General features: G+C 35.9%; 1 protein-coding gene across 10 annotated transcripts in view; it reads right to left on the bottom strand.

The window, feature by feature from the left end:
* Positions 1-7,593, bottom strand: part of kiaa1109 (KIAA1109 ortholog) — a 75,393-nt gene extending 67,800 nt beyond the window's left edge. For 9 of the 10 annotated variants that reach the window (XM_022684925.2, XM_049481756.1, XM_049481759.1 and 6 more), the window contains exons 1-5: positions 7,425-7,593; positions 3,019-3,124; positions 2,467-2,583; positions 2,281-2,359; positions 1,514-1,578 (exon numbers count right to left, since the gene is read on the bottom strand). In XM_022684925.2, coding sequence (XP_022540646.2) covers positions 1,514-1,578; positions 2,281-2,359; positions 2,467-2,583; positions 3,019-3,112 — 355 coding nt within the window. In that variant the 5' untranslated portion in view covers positions 3,113-3,124; positions 7,425-7,593. The remainder of the gene's footprint in view (positions 1-1,513; positions 1,579-2,280; positions 2,360-2,466; positions 2,584-3,018; positions 3,125-7,424) is intronic. The other variant, XM_049481755.1, reaches the window with a different exon arrangement.
* Positions 7,594-17,943: the final 10,350 nt, after the last annotated feature.

Below are 17,943 nucleotides of genomic sequence, written 5' to 3'. Positions count from 1 at the left end.
CTGGGTTCACGAAAACGAGACAAGATTTAAAAAACAATTTTTTAAAGAAAACATCAAAAATGAAAAATGGCTTGAAAACTAGAGTTTTATTTGACAAAATCATATAACGCAAACTTAACAGACTGGTTTCTCTCACACATTGATTCTACAAGAAATAGAAATAAGAATAAGAATAAAAAATAAAAATAAAACATATATATAAAACAAACAATAAGTGCAATCCACAATCAGTCATATTAAGCCTATGGTTTGTGTTTTTGTCTCCTAAATCTCTTGTAATTTAACTGCAATTGAAGTGCAAACAGAGACATAACATTTTTAAATACAGTACAGAGCTAAGGGATTAGAACAACTGCCTATGTAACTGTCTTGTTGGTCACTCTGTTACCATTTATTGTTTCCACTGGAAAGCAAAAATGCAGCCAGACATACAACTTAAAAGTAGCAGAAGCATCTTCTATGCAAATGCCCGAATTTTCCTCTTCTGCTGAGAGCTGCTCTCACTGCTCAGCCACCACATTCGCTGCTACCAGATCCCTCTTAAAAGTCCACACTAAACTGTTTTTTTTCCCGCGACACAGATTTAAGATTGACGAGAAATATTGTCACGTTTTAATCTCACGTTTTAAGCCACACCCCTAGGAAACACCCTTCACAGCACAGTGTGTGACTTCATCTAGAGCATCACTGGCAGTCCATGCAAGTTAAGTATCCAATATCTGTAGGCTGTTAATTGCTTCAACAGAGCAATAAAGATTCTGGAGATATCTTTGCACGATGTTAGTGTGTACCAGTTATAAAATGATCCCGAATATCACTATCTGTGAAGTACAACTCAAGAAACTTAGACCGAAGGGGCTCAGAGTTGTCCAGAAGACTAAGGCACTGCCACTATGATCAGGAAATCGCTGGTTCGACTTTAAATTCCATTCTTGTAGCTTGCCATCAGCTGCCGGAGACCTCTCTCCCCACATCAATCCAAAGGGTGATGTCGCTCAGACAGCATCATCAGGAAATGTATATATGTTGTACAAAAATGCATCAAACCAGACTGGGTTATAATAACTACACTCTATCCAGTATAGCTCACTGCTGAGATCCTCTCACACGGATCCACAAAAGTGGGACATCCACATGATCTTCATAGAAAGGTGACACCATAGTTTACTAAGGCTCTATCTGGACAGTGTGAGTATCTGATACACACTCAGTACGGTGCGCTTGTAATTATCCTGCCCCAGATAAGGTTAGCTGTGTAGCGCAGGGTGCTGCGCTTAATGCCTCAGCTACAGAGAGAGCCATGTTGCCTTGGGACATGGATATGCCTTAGATAAACCAGAGGTTAGTCGGTCACCACAACACGGAGACAGAAACATTTTTCAAATTCTATAATAAACAACTTAAACATCTTAAATTAAATTAGTATCAACCTTAGGACCATATCAACTACCCCCAGTATTCAAAACAAAAAGTACATATTGTGTGTGTGCGTGTGTGCGCATGCGCTACTCACCATGCTGCTTTTGTTTGGGGTTATACATCTTCCACCAGCGGAATATGAGGAAGCCATCTTGAATTCTGTAAAATGCATTTTGTTAGTGCAATTAGTAAAAACATGCTCTACATTAGACACGTCTATTTGTTATATTTGTTGCAGAATAGATTTTAATAGCTATTTTATATTCTGCCTATCAAAAAATGGCCTTTATTTGTATACATTCAGTTAGTGAATCTTAGGTTGAGGACCACACCTTATAAAATGTGTGTAAACATTGCAAATTATATTTCATAAGAGACTTTCTGCAGCCAAAGGTTTCTATTCAGCAAAAAATGTTGTGAAAGGTGTTTTTTTTACTCAGTTTATTTGACTGTTAGTCAGCTTTCAGGAGACTGATATTAAATTCAAAGTAACAAGTGCATAATTTATGTGTGCTGCATCTGTCAGGTGGTGGAGCCTTTTTGTTCACATGTCCCTTTGGAACTGTCTTTGTTAAACCTTGTTGAAGCAGTTTACCAGTTGTTTAGTTATTGGTTATGTCTAAGAGTTTTTGTATATTAAATAGCTTTAGAATTATGAATAAAATCAAAGCGATCCAAACAAAAAAAAACTAACAAAAAATGAATTACATGGATGAATTACAAAAAAAAAGTGAACTTATAGATAGCCAAACTCCCACTATACATATTCAACTTGACTAATGATGACTCATCCAAAATTCCATAAATACCAGTACTGAAAATACCAGATTAAATGTGAAAACTGCAAATATTAAGACATACCTAATGGACATGTCCTCATTGATGTAGTAGACATCTCGGAACATGACTTTCCCAGAGAGAACAGAAAAAGAAAACGAGCCTGCAAAAACACATCACATATATCTTACTACACACACTGGAAAGAACGACTCTCACCACTCATCAATGTGCTGCTTTCTCAAGAAGAAAAATCACAAAAGAACTAACCAATGTGTATATATCCATTTTTGTAGAGTCTGTTGATAATCAGTGTAAGAACGAGTCCAATGTTACGGGAATTGTAGTAGGTCAAGTATATGATCCATCCACAGGACAGAATAGTGGCTGAGAAAATAAACAAAGAAAAGTTTAAGATGAGGTTTAATCTATTTATACAGCTCCAGGAACAAAAAAATAATAATTTTCCAAAAGCAGTGTGTAAGACTGGTTGAGGAGAACATGCCAAGATGCATGAAAACTGTGATTAAAAACCAGGGTTATTCCACCAAATATTGATTTCTGAACTCTTAAAACTTCATGATATTAACTTGTTTTCTTTGCAAAATTAGTCTCCAATCAACTACAAATGGTTTGACTGATCATAATACATTCTGAGTGAATGCATTTATCTTTTTATGCAGTACAGTGGAAGTCAAATGTGATCATCAAAAACTAAATGTAAGTTGTAAACTGCCTCTTTAAATGTTTAAATGTACTTTGTTGTTCATAAAAATAAATGCACTGGTTTTAAATCAAGAAAACAAGAAAATGCTGTCTTACCTACAAGTAGCCAGACTAAGTTGGAATTATGTTTGATGAGGTAATCATCCAAATCAACAATACTAGGAAAACTGTTGTTGGGTTTGATTTCCATAACTACATCCAACTGCAAAACAAAATAACAACATTTTACAATAAAGCTAAGAAGACATACAGAAATAAATACACAAGAAAAGAAAATGTCTAAAACGGGAAAAAGAACACAGCAATGTTAAATGTTGTTGGCCTGTGAATACCAGAAAAATAGATAGAAGGATAGAAAAGAGAGAAAATGTACATTTTTTTACGGGTGTTTTAATGTTGAGATGAAGAAGATGGTATGAAGTAGGGTTGGGCTATGTTGTAAATTAATCTTAATATTCCTTAACTATATAAGCGATTCTCGATTTAGCTACATAACTTCAGTTTTTTTGTTTTTTGCAAACAAACAGCAACAAGAAACTATTGTTTCCGGTACATTTTTTTAATCAAAATTTTTTTTCTCATTTTTTTTTTTCCCAATTTACAAGGCCAATTACCCAACCCACTCATTAGGACTTGCCCTATCACTAGTGATGCTCCAACACCAGGAGGGTGAAGACTAGCACATGCCTCCTCCGAGACAAATGTGAAGTCAGCTCCTATAGAAGGAATCGGCAATAGCATACAGGCCTGCAAGCAAGAAACATCTGGCCCGTGAGGTTGTTTGAAATATAAAGAACTATAATGAAAATAAATAAATAAATAAAATGCTTCTCTGGCAAGCATTTATTGACTTTTAAACTTCCGCCCGTTCTTATTTTTGCGCCTGTTCTTGGGCTTTGTACCTGCTTTGAGATCAACTGTTCTGCAATTGGGTTAAACAACCCTCTGGGCAGGAGAGCTACTAGTCTATAGCACTCCATCCCATTACACTTAAATTTTCCAAAGCAGAATTTTTTTTTGTGGCCCACCACGTAATGGCTTGGAAAATATCTTGCCCACAGCCTTAAAAAATATCTTGCCCACAACTTAATTGCTGACTCCTGTCCTACAGAGAGCCAATTGTGCTCTCTCAGGGCTCTGGCAGCTAATGGCAACCACATGAACAGGATTCGAACCAGCAATCTCCCAATCATAGTGGCAGTGTCTTAGTCTGCCAGACTTCTTGGAGCCGTGTTTCATGTTTTTTTGTTTTGTGTTAAGAACAGTAAGCAGCCCTCTTCAACCTTACATGCAGCTTTTATATTAAACACGGTGCAAACCTTACTTTAGGAAAAGTGTGAAATATGAAAATCACTGCAACAGAAAATAGTTCATCACATGTTTTTGACAGAAGCAAACACCCATCTACTGAGATCTATATCTAAACATGAATTCAATTATCACATTTTGAAAATCGCAAAATAGGATATACTTGGATTAATCAAATTAATTTGATTAACCTCCCACCCCTAGCATGAAGGATCTGTAAATGTCTGGTGCTGAGTTTTGCTATCATTACACTTAAAGATGACACCTTATCCAAATCTTTTTAGGAGGCCAGAGAAGTTTACCACAACACCTATACAACATGCAGCTAGCATTGCTAATGCCTTAGGGGCAATACAATTATTTATAACAAAGACTAAGACAATATCTTCAAGGTGGCCCTAGGCCCGCCCTTGAGAGAGATGTTGCCCAATAAGATTTTCTGCTCTCCCCCTCTCACAGGCCCAGGGACCTGTTTATATATGGTGCTATTAGGAGGCCTTAGGAGGAATCTTTCTAGGAGAATGGATTACTGATACACTACTGAGGAATACACTTGTGAAAAAAAATACATGATGAAAATTTACACCAGTAGAAATTAGGAAGTTTAATATTCAAGCAAGTGTTCGATATTAGTTGAAGAATAGAGAGTAAGACGAATTTGCCTCTAAAGGCACTTAAGGAATTAAGTGAAAATTTCTTGCATATTCTGAAGTTCAGGGGGGCATTATGGAGATGTGAGAGAGGACACTGCTAGCCCAGTTCTGTGTAGTCTCAATATAAGCTTGATAATCTAGACAAAAATTTCAGTGATGTCAAAAACAGAAGTATGATTGCAGAGTTGTTGTGCAGCAATGATGGAATTTAACAGCACTTCTACTGTATAGCTTATGATCAGATAGTTCTTCATTGTGCCAAGAGTGGCACAAGCCTTTATAAAGTTCAGACATGCCTGTGACTGCTATGAATGCCCTTATATAATCAATATAAAAGGAGGCCCAAACAAAAGATATAAATAAAACACTATGTTGCCGCATGTAAAATCTGGTACATTAAACACTATCACAACAACACACTAACAGACTAGAATGTATTAAAGCTCTGTGCTGGTAATGTTAGGAGGAAACTAAAGCAGGAAAGTGTTGCAAAAGAAGAATTGGCACATTGCACTGAGGGATGTGTTCATGAAACGCATTCCTTTCAAACATGTCTGAAACTATTAGAGATTTTTAGATATTATAGATGTGGACAGGACAATTTAACCCTATATCGAATGAATTATATTTTTGGGGAGAAAAAATAAAATCACACAACTATTTGGGAGATTTTTCTTTGGGAAATTTATTTTTTAAGAACTTTTTTATTTCAATAACAAGCTGGTTACGTTAACAAGCCCAAAGGCAACAAATGAAAAGTAAAACTACTAAGCTTACAACAAGATTGTAAGAATATAGTAGTAATAGAAATATACTTTTTTTGTACATATTCTTGTACATATACATATTTTTATTTATGAATCACAAGACAACAGTATGTGTGCCACATTGCTCAAATTCAATTTTTTGCTCCGATCAGATTTGGCTATTCTGACTATTCACATTCACAAATGTAAGTGTATCTGTGTGTAATGTGAACAAATCTGTCCCTGAAATGCCTTACATGCGCACACTGATGACTGTAAAAACATTGACTTCTTCACCAAAAACAAAAAGCGTCATATTTGAGAGACGACTCTCAAATTAGCTTTATAAAAGTGCATTAGCAGCTCATATGTGAACCATCTCTTGCTGAAATGGAGAGCAAACAGCTCGTATGAAGTACATGCTCAGGTGGTTTGCTTTTGCTGTTTTTGCAGCTTGCTGCACAGCTGCACCAAGAGATGTGTGTGAGTATGAGAGAGAAGCAGGTAGCACATGGGTAAAAGCAAAAAGACATATTCATTTCGATTTGACCTGTAACATTCATGTTGCATATCGATTAATTGGATACGTATCCGATTTAGGACTAAACATGGAAGTGATTCAGATCTAATTTGAAAAATTCGGATTTAGCACGTTCACACAGCCATGAAAAAAACGGATCTGAAATCAGATTTGAGTCATTTCAGCCTGGTAATGTGAACTTAGCCATAAATATGCCTTGTAACATTATGTTAAAAATAAAATAAATAAATATATATATATATACAAATAAAGGTATGGTATGGAATTGTGTAGCTATTAACCAAAACATGGTTTGTTGCCTGAGGGCAACATCATGTCATAGAGAGTTAAATGCATTAAAGGCGTGTGTTCACATAAGAGAACAATTCAAACAGAGTTTATAGGTAAAAAAAAAAAAAAAGTCCAAAACTTGGGATGGATGATTCCTACTGTACCTGGAAAGAATGATATGCATGAATGAGGGGAATTCTGGGTACGAACTTCAGTACATTCAGGCATGTCTGAACAGATCTGCTAGCTAAACGTGGGCAAAGAATATGCTGTGTTTAATATTCTATAGGAATGCAGGGCATGCAGTTAGCAGGTTTTTTCAAACCTTTAAAAACATTGATATTATTTTAGATTGCTGACAACATAACTAAACTAACTATTGCTAAATTACTAAAGTTATGTAAGTAGCTGGTACTCAAACTGTGGCACACGTCGTGGTTCTGGGGCTGTCACATTAACAGCGTCTCCATAACAACTGATTAAACCTACAGCTAACTAAATAAACTAACTGTTTATCAGACTGCGCTGACTTTGTGTCCGATGTTCTTAGATGGATTGTTCTAATCATTATTCAGAACAACTACAGTGAAAAGCCGTTGTGCGGTCTGAAACAGAAAGCTAAGTGAACAGAGATAATAGCTAGTTAATAACACACCCACAGAGCTAGGTTAACTGTTTAGCTAAATTCCCACCATCACCATCACCTTCTTATGTTGTATCCTTAACCTGTTTCCGAACATTGTTAGATAACTTAGCTAAGTAATAGTGCTGTGCATTCACGAAACGCCAGCCACACGAGTATCTGACAGCTCAGCACTGGGAGATGCAGGCTAGCTGGTAACAGGCTAACAGTTCTGGTTAGCTAACCGCATAGACACCTAATACAAAGATAGCAGCTAATAGCTACGCTAAGCTAAGCTAGCGAAGCCTGGTTACAGCAGTCAGGGCCTTTTAATAAAAAAAACTACAAAAACTCAAACTCACCCCGTACCACAGCGTGCAGAACTAAATGTCACGTCGCCATTACATTCCTCAGTACGTGTTTATCTCGTTTACTCTCAGCTGAAGACTCCCACATATCCCTGCAGAGTCCCTGACCCGAGTATTTACATAGACGCCATTGGGCTCTTCCTGCTTTTTCTGTTTTGGTCACGTGAAGCGTTTAACCAATGAAAGCTTTAGTGTAAAGGGTGCCAGGCTCAATAAATTACATAAAGGTCTATATTTAACAATCTCAACAAAGTTTTTGCTATTTATAGGTTTGTGTTTGAGTAAAATAAACATTGTGGTTTGAATTTTAAACTACAATCAACGTTTCTCCCAAATTCCAAATAAAATTATTGTCATTTAGAGCATATATTTGCAAATGATAAATGATAAATGGCTGAAATAACAAAAAAAGATGCAAAGCTTTCAGACCCTAAATAATGCAAAGAAAACAAGTTCATATTCATAAAGTTTCAGAAATCAATATTTGGTGGAATAACCCTGTATTTTAGACAGTTTAGACAGTTTAGACAGTTTTCATGCAGCTTGGCATTGTCTCCTCCACCAGCCTTACACACTGCTGTTATAATCTGGATGACTTCAGTACAATTAACCCTTTCGGACCTGAATTATGATCCAGTGACAGAAAAATATTATAATGCTGTCTTCATTCTGTAGTGCAAGTTGGATGTATATTGTAAAATAAGTAAACTTTGGTAAAAGAGATTAAAAAGTGAACAGAAAAAAAAATAATAACAAATTCCACTTATTTCCCTGAATACCCAGTTTTTCCCATTAGATTTCCCTTGTGTTTTTGATTTCACATACTTTAGACAAGTACCAGTTTCCCAGTGTTCAGTACTGACTACACAGCCAATACATTAAAGCCTGGGCGATGGGGGGTCTTTTAAAGCATGGTCCCCCCCACGCTTTACTTCTTCATGGTGACTCCTAAGAATTACCGAAAAACACCAAAAAACGCAAAACAACAACCCTAAAACATCTATTTCACCACAAACTAACACCCCAATACCTCAGAAAAAATCCTCCATACATAATTCCTTAATTATTAATCAAATTTAAAAATTCAACTGCACCCCAATGCATCATGGGAAAGCTCTATGTCACAGTATCACATGACACTGTGTGGGTCAGTGTGTGTTCCTATTTTATATATTAAAAAGTACACAGTAAATATAAAGCCGTGCCACAAAAGAACCAAACTACCTCACTAAAGAGCTCATGGAAAACATGTGATTGTAAGTAGAATGTATATTGTAAAATAAGTAAACTTTGGTAAAAGAGATTAAAAAGTGAACAGAAAAAAAATAATAATAATAAATTCCACTTATTTCCCTGAATACCCAGTTTTTCCCATTAGATTTCCCTTGTGAATTTGATTTCACATACTTTAGACAAGTACCAGTTTCCCAGTGTTCAGTACTGACTACACAGCCAATACATTAAAGCCTGGGAGACGGGGGTCTTTTAAAGCATGGTCCCCCCCCCCACGCTTTACTTCTTCATGGTGACTCCTCAGAATTACCCAAAAACACCAAAAAACGCAAAACAACAACCCTAAAACATCTATTTCACCACAAACTAACACCCCAATACCTCAGAAAAAATCCTCCATACATAATTCCTTAATTATTAATCAAATTTAAAAATTCAACTGCACCCCAATGCATCATGGGAAAGCTCTATGTCACAGTATCACATGACACTGTGTGGGTCAGTGTGTGTTCCTATTTTATATATTAAAAAGTACACAGTAAATATAAAGCCGTGCCACAAAAGAACCAAACTACCTCACTAAAGAGCTCATGGAAAACATGTGATTGTAAGTAGGATGTATATTGTAAAATAAGTAAACTTTGGTAAAAGAGATTAAAAAGTGAACAGAAAAAAAAAAAATAATAAATTCCACTTATTTCCCTGAATACCCAGTTTTTCCCATTAGATTTCCCTTGGGTTTTTGATTTCACATACTTTAGACAAGTACCAGTTTCCCAGTGTTCAGTACTGAGTACACAGCCAATACATTAAAGACTGGGAGACGGGGGTCTTTTAAAGCATGGTCCCCCCCACGCTTTACTTCTTCATGGTGACTGCTCAGAATTACCAAAAAACACCAAAAAACGCAAAACAACAACCCTAAAACATCTATTTCACCACAAACTAACACCCCAATACCTCAGAAAAAATCCTCCATACATAATTCCTTATTTATTAATCAAATTTAAAAATTCAACTGCACCCCAATGCATCATGGGAAAGCTCTATGTCACAGTATCACATGACACTGTGTGGGTCAGTGTGTGTTCCTATTTTATATATTAAAAAGTACACAGTAAATATAAAGCCGTGCCACAAAAGAACCAAACTACCTCACTAAAGAGCTCATGGAAAACATGTGATTGTAAGTAGAATGTATATTGTAAAATAAGTAAACTTTGGTAAAAGAGATTAAAAAGTGAACAGAAAAAAAAAAAAAATAATAAATTCCACTTATATCCCTGAATACCCAGTTTTTCCCATTAGATTTCCCTTGTGTTTTTGATTTCACATACTTTAGACAAGTACCAGTTTCCCAGTGTTCAGTACTGACTACACAGCCAATACATTAAAGCCTGGGAGACGGGGGGTCTTTTAAAGCATGGTCCCCCCCACGCTTTACTTCTTCATGGTGACTGCTCAGAATTACCCAAAAACACCAAAAAACGCAAAACAACAACCCTAAAACATCTATTTCACCACAAACTAACACCCCAATACCTCAGAAAAAATCCTCCATACATAATTCCTTAATTATTAATCAAATTTAACAATTCAACTGCACCCCAATGCATCATGGGAAAGCTCTATGTCACAGTATCACATGACACTGTGTGGGTCAGTGTGTGTTCCTATTTTATATATTAAAAAGTACACAGTAAATATAAAGCCGTGCCACAAAAGAACCAAACTACCTCACTAAAGAGCTCATGGAAAACATGTGATTGTAAGTAGAATGTATATTGTAAAATAAGTAAACTTTGGTAAAAGAGATTAAAAAGTGAACAGAAAAAAAAAAAAATAATAAATTCCACTTATTTCCCTGAATACCCAGTTTTTCCCATTAGATTTCCCTTGTGTTTTTGATTTCACATACTTTAGACAAGTACCAGCTTCCCAGTGTTCAGTACTGACTACACAGCCAATACATTAAAGCCTGGGAGACGGGGGTCTTTTAAAGCATGGTCCCCCCCACGCTTTACTTCTTCATGGTGACTGCTCAGAATTACCCAAAAACACCAAAAAACGCAAAACAACAACCCTAAAACATCTATTTCACCACAAACTAACACCCCAATACCTCAGAAAAAATCCTCCATACATAATTCCTTAATTATTAATCAAATTTAAAAATTCAACTGCACCCCAATGCATCATGGGAAAGCTCTATGTCACAGTATCACATGACACTGTGTGGGTCAGTGTGTGTTCCTATTTTATATATTAAAAAGTACACAGTAAATATAAAGCCGTGCCACAAAAGAACCAAACTACCTCACTAAAGAGCTCATGGAAAACATGTGATTGTAAGTAGAATGTATATTGTAAAATAAGTGAACTTTGGTAAAAGAGATTAAAAAGTGAACAGAAAAAAAAAAAAATAATAAATTCCACTTATTTCCCTGAATACCCAGTTTTTCCCATTAGATTTCCCTTGTGTTTTTGATTTCACATACTTTAGACAAGTACCAGTTTCCCAGTGTTCAGTACTGACTACACAGCCAATACATTAAAGCCTGGGAGACGGGGGTCTTTTAAAGCATGGTCCCCCCCACGCTTTACTTCTTCATGGTGACTGCTCAGAATTACCCAAAAACACCAAAAAACGCAAAACAACAACCCTAAAACATCTATTTCACCACAAACTAACACCCCAATACCTCAGAAAAAATCCTCCATACATAATTCCTTAATTATTAATCAAATTTAAAAATTCAACTGCACCCCAATGCATCATGGGAAAGCTCTATGTCACAGTATCACATGACACTGTGTGGGTCAGTGTGTGTTCCTATTTTATATATTAAAAAGTACACAGTAAATATAAAGCCGTGCCACAAAAGAACCAAACTACCTCACTAAAGAGCTCATGGAAAACATGTGATTGTAAGTAGGATGTATATTGTAAAATAAGTAAACTTTGGTAAAAGAGATTAAAAAGTGAACAGAAAAAAAAAAAATAATAAATTCCACTTATTTCCCTGAATACCCAGTTTTTCCCATTAGATTTCCCTTGTGTTTTTGATTTCACATACTTTAGACAAGTACCAGTTTCCCAGTGTTCAGTACTGACTACACAGCCAATACATTAAAGCCTGGGAGACGGGGGTCTTTTAAAGCATGGTCCCCCCCACGCTTTACTTCTTCATGGTGACTGCTCAGAATTACCCAAAAACACCAAAAAACGCAAAACAACAACCCTAAAACATCTATTTCACCACAAACTAACACCCCAATACCTCAGAAAAAATCTTCCATACATAATTCCTTAATTATTAATCAAATTTAAAAATTCAACTGCACCCCAATGCATCATGGGAAAGCTCTATGTCACAGTATCACATGACACTGTGTGGGTCAGTGTGTGTTCCTATTTTATATATTAAAAAGTACACAGTAAATATAAAGCCGTGCCACAAAAGAACCAAACTACCTCACTAAAGAGCTCATGGAAAACATGTGATTGTAAGTAGGATGTATATTGTAAAATAAGTAAACTTTGGTAAAAGAGATTAAAAAGTGAACAGAAAAAAATAATAATAATAAATTCCACTTATTTCCCTGAATACCCAGTTTTTCCCATTAGATTTCCCTTGTGTTTTTGATTTCACATACTTTAGACAAGTACCAGTTTCCCAGTGTTCAGTACTGACTAGACAGCCAATACATTAAAGCCTGGGAGACGGGGGTCTTTTAAAGCATGGTCCCCCCCACGCTTTACTTCTTCATGGTGACTGCTCAGAATTACCCAAAAACACCAAAAAACGCAAAACAACAACCCTAAAACATCTATTTCACCACAAACTAACACCCCAATACCTCAGAAAAAATCTTCCATACATAATTCCTTAATTATTAATCAAATTTAAAAATTCAACTGCACCCCAATGCATCATGGGAAAGCTCTATGTCACAGTATCACATGACACTGTGTGGGTCAGTGTGTGTTCCTATTTTATATATTAAAAAGTACACAGTAAATATAAAGCCGTGCCACAAAAGAACCAAACTACCTCACTAAAGAGCTCATGGAAAACATGTGATTGTAAGTAGGATGTATATTGTAAAATAAGTAAACTTTGGTAAAAGAGATTAAAAAGTGAACAGAAAAAAAAATAATAATAAATTCCACTTATTTCCCTGAATACCCAGTTTTTCCCATTAGATTTCCCTTGTGTTTTTGATTTCACATACTTTAGACAAGTACCAGTTTCCCAGTGTTCAGTACTGACTACACAGCCAATACATTAAAGCCTGGGAGACGGGGGTCTTTTAAAGCATGGTCCCCCCCCCACGCTTTACTTCTTCATGGTGACTGCTCAGAATTACCCAAAAACACCAAAAAACGCAAAACAACAACCCTAAAACATCTATTTCACCACAAACTAACACCCCAATACCTCAGAAAAAATCTTCCATACATAATTCCTTAATTATTAATCAAATTTAAAAATTCAACTGCACCCCAATGCATCATGGGAAAGCTCTATGTCACAGTATCACATGACACTGTGTGGGTCAGTGTGTGTTCCTATTTTATATATTAAAAAGTACACAGTAAATATAAAGCCGTGCCACAAAAGAACCAAACTACCTCACTAAAGAGCTCATGGAAAACATGTGATTGTAAGTAGGATGTATATTGTAAAATAAGTAAACTTTGGTAAAAGAGATTAAAAAGTGAACAGAAAAAAATAATAATAATAAATTCCACTTATTTCCCTGAATACCCAGTTTTTCCCGTTAGATTTCCCTTGTGTTTTTGATTTCACATACTTTAGAAAAGTACCAGTTTCCCAGTGTTCAGTACTGACTACACAGCCAATACATTAAAGCCTGGGAGACGGGGGTCTTTTAAAGCATGGTCCCCCCCCAACGCTTTACTTCTTCATGGTGACTCCTCAGAATTACCAAAAAACACCAAAAAACGCAAAACAACAACCCTAAAACATCTATTTCACCACAAACTAACACCCCAATACCTCAGAAAAAATCCTCCATACATAATTCCTTAATTATTAATCAAATTTAACAATTCAACTGCACCCCAATGCATCATGGGAAAGCTCTATGTCACAGTATCACATGACACTGTGTGGGTCAGTGTGTGTTCCTATTTTATATATTAAAAAGTACACAGTAAATATAAAGCCGTGCCACAAAAGAACCAAACTACCTCACTAAAGAGCTCATGGAAAACATGTGATTGTAAGTAGAATGTATATTGTAAAATAAGTAAACTTTGGTAAAAGAGATTAAAAAGTGAACAGAAAAAAAAAAAAATAATAAATTCCACTTATTTCCCTGAATACCCAGTTTTTCCCATTAGATTTCCCTTGTGTTTTTGATTTCACATACTTTAGACAAGTACCAGCTTCCCAGTGTTCAGTACTGACTACACAGCCAATACATTAAAGCCTGGGAGACGGGGGTCTTTTAAAGCATGGTCCCCCCCACGCTTTACTTCTTCATGGTGACTGCTCAGAATTACCCAAAAACACCAAAAAACGCAAAACAACAACCCTAAAACATCTATTTCACCACAAACTAACACCCCAATACCTCAGAAAAAATCCTCCATACATAATTCCTTAATTATTAATCAAATTTAAAAATTCAACTGCACCCCAATGCATCATGGGAAAGCTCTATGTCACAGTATCACATGACACTGTGTGGGTCAGTGTGTGTTCCTATTTTATATATTAAAAAGTACACAGTAAATATAAAGCCGTGCCACAAAAGAACCAAACTACCTCACTAAAGAGCTCATGGAAAACATGTGATTGTAAGTAGAATGTATATTGTAAAATAAGTGAACTTTGGTAAAAGAGATTAAAAAGTGAACAGAAAAAAAAAAAAATAATAAATTCCACTTATTTCCCTGAATACCCAGTTTTTCCCATTAGATTTCCCTTGTGTTTTTGATTTCACATACTTTAGACAAGTACCAGTTTCCCAGTGTTCAGTACTGACTACACAGCCAATACATTAAAGCCTGGGAGACGGGGGTCTTTTAAAGCATGGTCCCCCCCACGCTTTACTTCTTCATGGTGACTGCTCAGAATTACCCAAAAACACCAAAAAACGCAAAACAACAACCCTAAAACATCTATTTCACCACAAACTAACACCCCAATACCTCAGAAAAAATCCTCCATACATAATTCCTTAATTATTAATCAAATTTAAAAATTCAACTGCACCCCAATGCATCATGGGAAAGCTCTATGTCACAGTATCACATGACACTGTGTGGGTCAGTGTGTGTTCCTATTTTATATATTAAAAAGTACACAGTAAATATAAAGCCGTGCCACAAAAGAACCAAACTACCTCACTAAAGAGCTCATGGAAAACATGTGATTGTAAGTAGGATGTATATTGTAAAATAAGTAAACTTTGGTAAAAGAGATTAAAAAGTGAACAGAAAAAAAAAAAATAATAAATTCCACTTATTTCCCTGAATACCCAGTTTTTCCCATTAGATTTCCCTTGTGTTTTTGATTTCACATACTTTAGACAAGTACCAGTTTCCCAGTGTTCAGTACTGACTACACAGCCAATACATTAAAGCCTGGGAGACGGGGGTCTTTTAAAGCATGGTCCCCCCCACGCTTTACTTCTTCATGGTGACTGCTCAGAATTACCCAAAAACACCAAAAAACGCAAAACAACAACCCTAAAACATCTATTTCACCACAAACTAACACCCCAATACCTCAGAAAAAATCTTCCATACATAATTCCTTAATTATTAATCAAATTTAAAAATTCAACTGCACCCCAATGCATCATGGGAAAGCTCTATGTCACAGTATCACATGACACTGTGTGGGTCAGTGTGTGTTCCTATTTTATATATTAAAAAGTACACAGTAAATATAAAGCCGTGCCACAAAAGAACCAAACTACCTCACTAAAGAGCTCATGGAAAACATGTGATTGTAAGTAGGATGTATATTGTAAAATAAGTAAACTTTGGTAAAAGAGATTAAAAAGTGAACAGAAAAAAATAATAATAATAAATTCCACTTATTTCCCTGAATACCCAGTTTTTCCCATTAGATTTCCCTTGTGTTTTTGATTTCACATACTTTAGACAAGTACCAGTTTCCCAGTGTTCAGTACTGACTAGACAGCCAATACATTAAAGCCTGGGAGACGGGGGTCTTTTAAAGCATGGTCCCCCCCACGCTTTACTTCTTCATGGTGACTGCTCAGAATTACCCAAAAACACCAAAAAACGCAAAACAACAACCCTAAAACATCTATTTCACCACAAACTAACACCCCAATACCTCAGAAAAAATCTTCCATACATAATTCCTTAATTATTAATCAAATTTAAAAATTCAACTGCACCCCAATGCATCATGGGAAAGCTCTATGTCACAGTATCACATGACACTGTGTGGGTCAGTGTGTGTTCCTATTTTATATATTAAAAAGTACACAGTAAATATAAAGCCGTGCCACAAAAGAACCAAACTACCTCACTAAAGAGCTCATGGAAAACATGTGATTGTAAGTAGGATGTATATTGTAAAATAAGTAAACTTTGGTAAAAGAGATTAAAAAGTGAACAGAAAAAAAAATAATAATAAATTCCACTTATTTCCCTGAATACCCAGTTTTTCCCATTAGATTTCCCTTGTGTTTTTGATTTCACATACTTTAGACAAGTACCAGTTTCCCAGTGTTCAGTACTGACTACACAGCCAATACATTAAAGCCTGGGAGACGGGGGTCTTTTAAAGCATGGTCCCCCCCCCACGCTTTACTTCTTCATGGTGACTGCTCAGAATTACCCAAAAACACCAAAAAACGCAAAACAACAACCCTAAAACATCTATTTCACCACAAACTAACACCCCAATACCTCAGAAAAAATCTTCCATACATAATTCCTTAATTATTAATCAAATTTAAAAATTCAACTGCACCCCAATGCATCATGGGAAAGCTCTATGTCACAGTATCACATGACACTGTGTGGGTCAGTGTGTGTTCCTATTTTATATATTAAAAAGTACACAGTAAATATAAAGCCGTGCCACAAAAGAACCAAACTACCTCACTAAAGAGCTCATGGAAAACATGTGATTGTAAGTAGGATGTATATTGTAAAATAAGTAAACTTTGGTAAAAGAGATTAAAAAGTGAACAGAAAAAAATAATAATAATAAATTCCACTTATTTCCCTGAATACCCAGTTTTTCCCGTTAGATTTCCCTTGTGTTTTTGATTTCACATACTTTAGAAAAGTACCAGTTTCCCAGTGTTCAGTACTGACTACACAGCCAATACATTAAAGCCTGGGAGACGGGGGTCTTTTAAAGCATGGTCCCCCCCCAACGCTTTACTTCTTCATGGTGACTCCTCAGAATTACCAAAAAACACCAAAAAACGCAAAACAACAACCCTAAAACATCTATTTCACCACAAACTAACACCCCAATACCTCAGAAAAAATCCTCCATACATAATTCCTTAATTATTAATCAAATTTAAAAATTCAACTGCACCCCAATGCATCATGGGAAAGCTCTATGTCACAGTATCACATGACACTGTGTGGGTCAGTGTGTGTTCCTATTTTATATATTAAAAAGTACACAGTAAATATAAAGCCGTGCCACAAAAGAACCAAACTACCTCACTAAAGAGCTCATGGAAAACATGTGATTGTAAGTAGGATGTATATTGTAAAATAAGTAAACTTTGGTAAAAGAGATTAAAAAGTGAACAGAAAAAAAAATAATAATATATTCCACTTATTTCCCTGAATACCCAGTTTTTCCCATTAGATTTCACTTGTGTTTTTGATTTCACATACTTTAGACAAGTACCAGTTTCCCAGTGTTCAGTACTGACTACACAGCCAATACATTAAAGCCTGGGAGACGGGGGGTCTTTTAAAGCATGGTCCCCCCCACGCTTTACTTCTTCATGGTGACTGCTCAGAATTACCCAAAAACACCAAAAAACGCAAAACAACAACCCTAAAACATCTATTTCACCACAAACTAACACCCCAATACCTCAGAAAAAATCCTCCATACATAATTCCTTAATTATTAATCAAATTTAACAATTCAACTGCACCCCAATGCATCATGGGAAAGCTCTATGTCACAGTATCACATGACACTGTGTGGGTCAGTGTGTGTTCCTATTTTATATATTAAAAAGTACACAGTAAATATAAAGCCGTGCCACAAAAGAACCAAACTAC

The sequence above is a fragment of the Astyanax mexicanus genome, chromosome 7, assembly GCF_023375975.1.
Source record: "Astyanax mexicanus isolate ESR-SI-001 chromosome 7, AstMex3_surface, whole genome shotgun sequence".
NCBI lineage: Eukaryota > Metazoa > Chordata > Actinopteri > Characiformes > Acestrorhamphidae > Astyanax > Astyanax mexicanus.
This window is presented reverse-complemented; position numbering and strand designations above follow the sequence as displayed.